General features: G+C 44.1%; 1 protein-coding gene across 1 annotated transcript; it reads left to right on the top strand.

Annotated features, from left to right (window-relative positions):
* The first annotated feature begins 535 nt into the window (after positions 1-535).
* Positions 536-10,183, top strand: mchr2b (melanin concentrating hormone receptor 2b). The gene is made up of 2 exons (XM_059990767.1): positions 536-936; positions 9,541-10,183. Exons 1-2 carry the CDS (start codon positions 536-538, stop codon positions 10,181-10,183), a joined length of 1,044 nt encoding a protein of 347 aa, XP_059846750.1.
* Positions 10,184-10,939: the final 756 nt, after the last annotated feature.

The following is a 10,939-nucleotide window of genomic DNA, read 5'->3' as shown; positions in this document are numbered from 1 at the left end:
ATAAATTTCTGAGGACAGTATTGTGGGAAATATTGTTACAGCAACAAGATGTTTGCAAATGCCCCCTCCCACTCCGTTTGTTTGAAATCTCTTCAGTAAAGTGACAAGTAAAAGGATTTTCTCTGAGTCACCGACGAATCCTCTTCGCGCGTTAGCCAGCTCCTTTGCTCGCTTTCCTCTCTGCCGAATGCATGAAGAGCTCACTTATTTGTACAGAAATGCGCTCAGAACTCCGTCTCAAACATCATGCTGGGAAATTCATCACTCGTTTCGACCAGCAGCGCCGGTGTACACGAGAGAATATAAAACAGCCGCCAGTGATTTCAGGATCTCATTTCACTCAAGTCTTCAAGTGAGGAAGACTTCACTGAGGACCTAAGATCGGATGCCGTGCTTTAAACTGTTGAATCGGTCGGGGAGACTAACGGGAGTGCGTGAAACTGATCGAGCACTTGTCCACCGCACTGACAAGGTCGGGGCATTGATGAACGTTTGCACCGGCTGAACTTCCCGAGCGTGGGCTCCCCGGGTGGCCATGAATGGATGGAACCAGACAAGCCGAGAAGGCTGGAGGCTGAGCGCTACCGAGAGCTTGGGGACGTGGAATCTGTCCTCGGGGCAGGTTCTGGATGATACGATGATGATGCACATCTTGCCCTCGGTGTATGGGATCCTGTGCATCGTAGGCGTCGGGGCCAACAGCCTGGTCATCCACACACTTCTGGCATGTAAGACCAAAGGGGTGTCGGACATCTACGTGCTGAGCTTGGCCATCGCCGACTTGCTCTTTCTGCTGGGGATGCCTTTCACGATCCATCAGCTGGTCAGAGACAGGCAGTGGATCTTCGGTCAGTTCATGTGCAAGGCGGTGACCGTTATAGATGTCAGTAACCAGTTCACCACCGTGGGCATTGTCACCGTCCTCTGTATAGACAGGTAGGCTACAGTTGTGATCCTTTATCACCAGACCCGCTGTGCTCCCGTAACATTCTAGGAATTGCGCTGAATTAAGTCTTACGGAAGTGTATCTCCCCATTTTTGTTACGGAGGCCAATAAAAACACCACAGGTCGTTTAAAACCGGTACTTAGACCCAGACCATTCTCAGTCGTTGCTTTGCTATTGATATGGAACTAGGCTGAGCACTTTCTCTGGTCTTCCCGCCGCTTCTTGTATGGGATAAACTTCTCCGAGAATCGGTAACTTGTTGCACAGGCAGACACTCCACTTCCCGGGAATCCACGGGATGCAAACTGCTTTCCGCTGTTTAACCGCACTGTGTAAGAGGCCAACTGGGGCCCGCCACAGTTCACTGTCGGGGGAGTGTGGGCTATTGGGAGGTAGAGAGTGAGTAGGATCCTAGTGTGGAATCTGGTTGTTTTTTTTTTAATGAGCTGCCGGATTTTTTTTGCTGTATTTGTTAATGAGATTTTAAAAAATATTTGTTTGCCCTTTTACACTGTGACCGAGCCCGTTGCTAAGTAAAAGGCGGTTAGGATGTGTTGGATGGCAATGAGAAGTCTGGTTGTGCTATGATCAAGAGTGATTTAATAGTGAGGTACTGTTCTGTGTTATCTCTTATGCACATATATATGGCTAGGGTGTCTAAGACTTTTGCACAGCACTGTATTTTCCAACGTAGAGCGGAGAGCGAGTTTGTAAACCTGGCAAAAGATGTTAGGAGTGGCGAGGGTGGAGTGCCATGGGAGGGGTGTGGGGCAGGCGGTAGAGAAGCAGTTCAGTGGGCGAGGGAAGGGGTAGAGTGGGTACAGACACGCCCAACCCTGCATTTGATTCCAAACAATTGGTTTATTGATCATTATAGAATGTCTCTCCGGTGCTTCCCGTTCCCTCTCCTCTCCCTCCCCCTTACCCAACCATGATTCTCCTCTCCCTGAGCTCTTCCCACTCTAGGTCCACAACAGAGATCCATATCAAACAGGGACAGGTTTATCATCACTCACATGTCATGAAATTTGTTTTATTTTGCAGCAGTACAGTGCAATGCATAAAATTACTGTAGTACTGTGCTCCTTAAGAACATACTGTATGAGGAACCCATCTGCAGTGCAGACTGACTGGGAACAGCATACACTGTCTACCACAAATACATGGGTGGAGTTTCTGAAGCCCCTGGTATCAGGGAAAATGTTTAGTGATGTTGGTGAAATCTTAAAGTAGATCATCACTCTGGCTCCACAGTCACTGCCTGACCTCTTGAGCTCCTGAAGCAGTATGTTATCCGTTGTATATATTCATACCATATTCCTCGTCATGGTAGAATATAATTTAGTAGGATCTCCAGCTAACATCTGACAATAAGTGATTTGTTGAGAACGGGGGATATGGGGGTTATGTGTGGATAGGGGATAGCATAAGGATGTGATATGGCAAGTGTGTAGTTATGATATTTCAGGCATCACCGGTGTGTGGCAGACCCTATGAATCAGCTGATCTTTTTCCTTCTGAGGTTCTATTGGCTCCTGAGGTTGTGAAAGATGGGTCTGGCCATGTTCTGGACTGTGCACAACCTCTTGTCTTTGTCGTATGACTTGGCTAGAAGAGCTATGTCAATTATCCTGTGGTCTCCATGGAATGTTCTCAATGACCTGGAAGAATAGTGGAAACACTTGGCACCAGAATTTTCAAACACTCATTGGGAAGATCCATCCCCCAGGTAAAAGGTCTGAAACTAGGGGGCATAGCTTTAATGTGAGGGGAGGGGGAAGCCTTGAAAGGGACTTGAGGGGCTAGTTTTTCAGAGTAAGAGTGATAGGTATGCGCAGCAAGCTGCCAGAGGAGGTGGTGAAGGTGGGTGCAACTGTAATGTTGGAAGGACATTTGGAGGGGCATATGGCTAGGATGTGATTTGGAGGGATGTGGACCAGGTAAGAGTCAATGAGACTGGCTTGGTTAGGTTACTGGATTGGCAAGCACAACTAGGTCATAGCACCTGAGTTCATGGTGCATATGTAAAGGACTATGACTCTGTCACCTTGGTTGGTTGGTAACAGAGAGGGTCCTCCCTGTCAGATGCTTCAAGTACAGCTGCGATGGCAGACTGCCCTCGAGAAGGTTTCCTGGGAAATCAAAATGTTATCCATTTCCTCCTGGAGTGTGCGCATCTCAGGAAGATTTGGAATAGGCTTTGTCAAGGTTTATCCAAAACAACTGTGCAACAGAGGACTCTGATTTATCAACTGACCCCGGGACACATATTAAAAACATACCATCAGTGAAAGAAAATTTCTGATCTGCTTGAGCTGCCTAGGACCAAATGGTGAAAGAGAACACTATAAATGTCCAAGACAACACCTGGAGGGAGGAGCTGATGCTCAGTGAAGCTGTTGCCGAGACCTTAAGGAGAAGAGCCCAAATCTATGGCTCTCTGCTGAAATGTGTGGTTTTCCATATTCACCGCATTGTGCTTTTGTACCTGGGAGGACTTCAGCCATGGGAAAACTGTTTCTCCAACTTCTTTCAGCTTAATTTTGACTTGGTGCCACACCGAGTCAAATGATGTATTAGTGCCATCAGAAAATCACTTGGATAAGCAGAGATTCCTTCCCATCACCATCAACCCAACTCTTCACATTGTACATTAAGCACACCCACCACCTGCTCTGAGTATCCCCACAGACTGTCCACAGTCACTGGTGAAACCTGTTGCATATAGCAGATTCACGTAAGAAGAATAGCTACTGGGTTGTTGTAGGCAAAGGTTTTTGACAAAAGTAAGAAGTCCAGCATTAGTTATTGCACTCAAAAGACTGAAATCAAGGACAAAGCTGAAAGAAAATAAAAAGAAATGTACTGCAGCTTCTGGAATGATCTAGATTCTAACTTCTTGCAAACAATTGCTAAATTAAACATTGAGATTGTTTCCCAAGTGAATTATGTAAAGTTTCGCTATGTACTGCTATAGCCAATCCACTCCAATGCTAAACATGTTGTTCATTCAGAGATACTCTTCTGCACTGTTATGTACCCTTGTCACGTGACTGGGGTTGAAGCTATACTGCACTTGAGGTAATGGTCTTGTGCTGGTGGAGTGACGTCATTTTCCTGCCAGTAGAGGTCATGTGACAGGTTTTTTTTCCAGGGTATAAAAGGAGGACCGCTCCCTGTGAGGAGAGGCAGTTCATGGCTGGATTTGCCATGTTGACTTCATGCCACTGCGTGATTTAATGTTATGACACAGTTTAGTTGAAAGATGAAGTTTTATCTAATGCCTAAAGATTAAAAGGCCCTTGCCAGCAGTTTCTTTATAATACTGCTAGCTGAGAATCAGTGGAGAGTGAAGATCGGAGTTCGGGAGCTAAAAGATGGAGGGAAGTCAATTTCGACAGTGAAACAGGTTCGACCTTGTTTGATCCTCATTCGGAAGGAATTCGTTGACTGTTCTCGTGTTAATCCCTGTGAATAATAGCAGAAAGGATTGGGAACAGTTTTGTAAAGGAACAGTCAGTGCCTTTAAGCCGTTACATATCATCTTCGTAAAATTCTTCGTAGGAAAAGTAGTTCGACTGGGAATTGCAACAACACGACGTGAAAGAGAATTTAAATCGTCTTAAAAAGTCTCTCCCTTAAATGGACTGTAAGTATCTTGAACTTTTGCAATACTACTTTGAAGAACTGTTTAAGCTTCATTGCTTTAAGAACTGTTTAAGATGCCACACAGCAGCTGATTTCCGGTTACGTGAGTGGTTTGTTTACTTTTGGGGGGTTTGTTTTCATTGTTTAATAAATGTGTTATTTGTTATAAAACCCCCTGCTTCACTCATATATTTATTGTTGCTGAGTCTGTAACAGCACACACTGTTATAAAATGTGGTGACTTGAGTTACTGTTGTCTCCCTGTCAACTTGAACCAGCCTGGCCATTCTCCTCTGATCTTTCTAGGTTCAAGGCATTTTCACCCACTGAACTTCCGTCCATTGTTTGTGAAAATCTCAGGAGATTAGCAGTTTCTGAGATGCTTATTCATCCCATCTGGCACTTACGATCATTCCACAGTCAAAGTCTCTTAGATCACATTTGGTCTACATTTTGATATTGGACGCTTGGTCTGAACAACAACTGAGCCTCTTGACCATGTCTGCAAGCTTTTGTGCATCGAGTTGTTATGACATGATTGGCCGATTAGAAATTTGCTTTAACTAGCAAGTGACCTAATAAAGTGGCCACTGAGTGTATGCATGGTTAATGTGCAAGAATATTCAAAAGTCTACAGATACATTAGCTGTGGACGGATGACTAAGAATAGCAAATTGCCTAGTAATATGCCATATGGAAAGCAGAAATTAGAGTCATTATATAATTATTTTCCCCAGACACCTAGATTTATTTTCGTGTTTTTCTTCTAGTGTTCCAGAATGCACCTAAATTTGTCGATATATATTATGTTTTTATATGATGCTGTAGTGGGCTGGGTAGAGTTAGTGCGTATTAGCCAGCTGGAAAAATAGGTTCAAAAAGCTGAATATCATGCTCCAATATAAATGACTCAAAAGGACACTCAGATACCATTTCTGGATTTGAAGAACACCATGACTTTTTTGTATTTTGTATAATTTTAAAAGCCTTTGGACTGAGTGATTACAAAAAAAAAATTACCAATGTAATACCTTTCTGCAGGAGAATCCAGGGTTAAAAGGAACAAATGTTTGTGCTGCTAAGTTCCAGCATTTTGTGTGTGTTGCTTGAATTTCCAGCATCAGCAGATTTCCTCGTTTTAATATAAATAAAAACTGTTAGAAATGATCAACAGGTATGGGAACGTCTGTGGAGAGGGAAAAGAAGTTAACACTTCAGACCAGAATGGCTTTTTAAATGAAATATTAAATTGTTTTGCACATACTGACAAAATGCTCTGTTCTCCAGTCTTTGCTCCATCTTCAATCCTAATGTCCTTAGCCTGTGGTGATACCATACCATGACATCCAATTTTATTTTGTTAGTAATTTGCAACCACGTCAATTGAAAAACTTCAAAATGCAAACTATCACCACTGTATCCTCCTTGTGTTATGGTGGAACCACTAAAGTTCAAGATTCCCTTTGGGGCACTAAAGACATAAAGATATATATAAAATTCATCCTCCTCCTTCCATATGACCTGCATTTCCCAAACCTTCAATGGTCATGCTATCCTGATCCTAAAATTGCATGACCTTTGCAGCATCAGGTATGCTGAACATGAGGAGTGAGGAGTACATTTTTATGAACTTCTTACAATGGAAAGTTCTGAACTCCATATGATAGAATGTTACGAATTTCTCAACTCTGTACTATGGAACTTTATGAACTCCATACTACGGAAGATATGCTGATTCAAATGAGGTTTGGAATCCAGTAAACCTTGCCTTATCAGGTGAACCACCTACTGAAGAGTGACATGGGATCCACTTGGAGTTCATGATGGCTTGGATAATTGGAGGTGCCAAGTGGTGAATTTGTATCTGGACAAGATAGGAGAAAGGGGGAGTATAAGAGAATTTCTTTTCTTCAAGTTCATGTTCCAAGTCTCTGCTATGAACAGTTAATTACTCCTTGATTGAAAATCTTGTTTTCCTTTATAATGTGGCCTTTGTCCACTCTTGCATGTACATTAGGAAATCGTATTCAGTTTTCATTAAAAATGACAGAACGATAAATTTAAAGCAGTCTTAATGCAATTATACCAATGTTAGTGAAACTATGTATTGGGCAATCAGTGCACTCTTTTGTTTCTTTCCTTTAGAAATGATGTTTCAAATTTGGTGGACTCCAGTTGAGGTTGATTTCTAACATTAGTTTTTGCCCAGTGAGGACATATTGAGGAAATACCTTTGTCCCCCTTCACCTGCACCTCATTGAGTTCTGTGCCTGCTATGTCCCCCAAGATCTTCTTCCATTCCCTTCATCTCCAAACCCACTCCTTTGGCAAGATTTCCGCATCCCGCACTGATGACCCTTCCTCCTCTTCTTGAACTCCCCACTCTGGTCCTCAGCTGCTCTGAATCTTTTCATCTTGAATTGCGAACAAGACATCAATCATCTTGACTTCATCACTCCTCTCTCCTCCTCGAACCATACCCCCTCTGAACACATGGCCCTCTACTGTCTCCACACCAATTGCAACCTCACCATCAAACCTACAGATGGTGCTAAGGGGGTGCTGTTGTAGTGTGGTGGACTGACCTCTACCTTGCTGAGTCCAGGTGGAAACTAGACACCTCTTCATACTGAGCCTTTGAAGAGGACCCCACTCTGGACCATCAGAAAACTGTCTCACCAACCCTGGAGAGCTCCCACCCACTGCCACCAAACTCATAGTTACCACACTGCTCGCTTCTACCTCCTACCCAAGAATCAGAAATCTGACCATCTGTGTAGGACTATTGTCTCTGCCTGGTCCAGATCACTGAGTTCATGTTCTCATACCTCGAGAACATTCTATCCCCTTTGGTTCATTCCCTTCCCACCTACATCTGCAACATTCCTCATACTCTCAATCTGTTCAGTATCTTTCAATTCACTGACCCTGATGGCTTCACTTTCACCATAGATATCCAGTCCCTATAAACATCTACCCCCCCCATCAAGAAGGCCTTAAAGCTCTCCATTTCTTTCTCACTAATAAAAAAACAACCAGTTCCCCCCACCACCACCCTCCTCCATCTGACAGAGTAGGTCATTGCCCACAACAATTTTTCCTTCGGCTCCTCTCATTTCCTCCAGACTCGAAGTGTAACCATGGGCATCTGCATGGGCCAATTACGCCTGTCTCTTCATTGGCTACATAGAACAGTCCACGTTCTAAGACATCCCTGGTAATGCACTCCAACTCTTCCTCCCCTACATTCATGACTGCATTAGATCTACTTCATGCACCCATGCTGAACTCATCAATTTCATCAACTTTGCCTCCAACTTCCATCCTTCCCTCAAATTTACTTGATCCTTTTCTGACACCTCCTTCCTCTTTCTTGATCTCTCTGTCTCCATCTTTTATAAACCTATCAATTCCCACAGTTACCTTGGATATACCTCTTCCCACCATATCTCCTGTAAAACTGTTATTCCCTTTTCTCAGTTCCTTCGTTTCCACCACCTCTGTTCCCAATAAGTAGTTTTCTATTCCAGGACTAAGAAATGCCCCCCTTTTTCAAATAACAGTGTTTCACTTCCTTCACCATTGACACTGCCCACACCCACATTTTCTCCATTTCCTGGACATCTGTGCTCACCACATCTTCTCTGCACCTTAAGAGATAAAATTCCTCTTGTCCTTACTTTCCAACTTATGAGACTCTGTGTCCAACAAATAATCCTTTGCAACTTCCACCATGTCCCAAGGGATCCTAATCCCAAACGTATCTTTACCTTCCTCCCCCTCTGCCTTCTGTAGTGATTGCTCTTTCCACGATTCTCCTGCCTTTCATTTCATCTCTCCCCAGTAATATCCCTCCTGGCACTCATCATTGCAAATGGAAGAAGTGCTGCACCTGCCCATTTTCAAAGTCCCAAACAGTCCTTCCAGGTGATGAAACACATCACCCGTGAATCGGCTGTAGTCGTCTGTTGTGTCCAATGGTCCCCATGCGGCCTCCTCTACATTGGTAAGACCTGTCGTAAATTGGGGGACCGCTTCGTTGAGCACCTCCGCTCCATTCGCCAAAAGCAGAACTTCAAAACCCAGCGGCTAAACATTTTAATTCCCATTCCCATTCCAACACGTTGGTCCATGGCTTGCTCTTGTGCCAAGATAAGGCCAACCTCAGGGTGGAGGAGCAACACCTCATATTCTGTCTCGGTAGCCTCCAACTTAATGGCGTGAATATCAATTTCTCCTTCTGATTTCTCCCCTCTACCCTCTTCTTCTATTCCCCACTCTGGTGTCTCACCTTTTCTTATCTGCCTATTGCCTCCCCCTGGTTTCCCTCCTCTTTCACTACTCTCCTCTCCAGCCCTTTACCTTTCCTACCCATCCTGCTGAGTTCCTCCAGCATCTTGTGTGTGTTGCTTTGGATTTCCAGCATCTGCAGACTTCCTTGAATTACTGAAGCAATTCCAGTACACTGATCCTGATAGCAGGGTGTCACTGGAATAATTTCATCTACCAGCTGCGTAAAAGCAAACTGCTTTCTCCAAATTCTGACACATAATTGCATAATATTGCTGCAGTAATCCTGATATACCAGAAACAGAATGTCACAGCAATAATATCCATTGTGGCTCAGAACATAATCTTGACACATCAGTACCATGGCACAATGTCAATGTCATAATCCCCATGCACAGTGCCGTTGCAGTGATCCCTATAGAACTTTCCCAGAAGGGCAGTGTTACTTAATCCCAGCACGGTTGAACATCAGGGCAGTTATCAGTTTAGTAATCCTTTCAAGAATAACATTATGGATTATGAATGTCACATTTTCAACAGGGCAGTGCAACACTACTGTATTAAAACTTGTGATCTAGCCCAGGTTACTGCAGTAATCCTGGCATGTCAGCGTGCACTTAATCAATGCATGTTTGCCAATTTTGTTCCTCCACAGGTATATAGCAATAGTCCACCCCACAACAGAGAAGAGGACCATGTGTCGGACAATGGTGGTGAATGGTCTTGTGTGGCTTGGCAGCTGGTCAATGACAGTCCCAGTGATGTTATATTCCAGGACTATCCGGATGGGAGACATTGAAGTATGTGCACTGGACCTGCCTTCTGGAGCAAAAGATATGTACTGGTATACTCTCTATCAGTCCATATTGGGATTTATCATTCCTCTTATTATTATAAGCACCTTCTACTCACTGACTCTCTTTCATGTCTTTAAGTCACTCAGAAGAGTGGGTAGAAAGCAATCAGTGCCGGCGAAGAGGGCCACCAAAACTGTGCTGATGGTGATAGCTGTCTTTTTGGTGTGTTGGTCACCTTTTCATGTGATGCAGGTACTCAATTTAACGGCCCTGCAGCCCAGCTTGCTTTTTCTATACACCTACCATATCAGCATCTGTTTGAGCTATGCCCACAGCTGCATCAACCCCCTCCTGCTCCTGTTCTTCACTAAGAATTTCCAGGAGCGTTTGTGTGGCATTGTGACAAAGAGCAGGTCCACCTCTCATGTCCAGTTGGCTGCCACAAGAAGAGGGGGAGCTTGTGAAACCGTGGAAGTGGAGTGTAAGAGCTCAGTCCTCTAAGAAAGAGACATACATTTAACCCTGTACGACTGTCCTTAAGGTCTGAGCACTCTCTGTTGATAACATATGGGTTAATAACCTCTGTATTCTCTGTAGGCAGACCCACATGGCAGTTCCAGCAAATTCATTTCCTCCACCAGGTTTGGCACATCACAGCAGTTTTATTAAATGATACGCAAAATGCTGGAGGAACTCATAAAATCAGCTATTATCTCTGGAAGGGAATGAATAGTCAATGTTTCGGGCCAAGACCCTACATCAGGACTACAAAGGAAGTGGGATGAAGCCAGAATAGGAAGGAAGGAGGAGTACACACTGGCAGGTCCACTGTCCCCTTCTAACTGATTCCTTCCGCTTCAGCCCTTTATCTCTTCCGCTATCACCTCCCAGCTTCTTACTTCATTCTCCCCTCCCTCACCCACTCACCATCCTCCTCGTCTGGTTCACCTATCAGCTGCTAGCTCGTACTCCTTGCCCTCCCTCTACTATCTTATTCCGGCTTCTCTCCCCCTTCTTCACCAGTCCTGTGTCCTGACTTGCTGAGTTCCTCCAGTATTTTGTGTTTGCTGCTGAAGGGTTCCACATCTGCAGGATCTCTTGTGTTTGTTATTACCTGCATTATGCTGTGTTTATTACTGGTTCAGAATCAGGTTTCTATAAATTAAATAAATATGTAGTTCAAAAAGAAAGCATAAAAAACAGCAAGGTACTGTACATGGAGTCATTGTCCATTCAGAAAGCTGATGGTGGAGGGGA

Source organism: Hypanus sabinus, chromosome 15 (assembly GCF_030144855.1).
Source record: "Hypanus sabinus isolate sHypSab1 chromosome 15, sHypSab1.hap1, whole genome shotgun sequence".
Taxonomy (NCBI): domain Eukaryota; kingdom Metazoa; phylum Chordata; class Chondrichthyes; order Myliobatiformes; family Dasyatidae; genus Hypanus; species Hypanus sabinus.
This window is presented reverse-complemented; position numbering and strand designations above follow the sequence as displayed.

Bases quoted from the DNA above. Each gene is read 5' to 3' on its own strand.
- mchr2b (XM_059990767.1), top strand. From the start codon at position 536: ATGAATGGATGGAACCAGACAAGCCGAGAAGGCTGGAGGCTGAGCGCT. The intron at 937-9,540 runs GTAGGCTACAGT...GTTCCTCCACAG, and splicing joins ACCGTCCTCTGTATAGACAG to GTATATAGCAATAGTCCACC.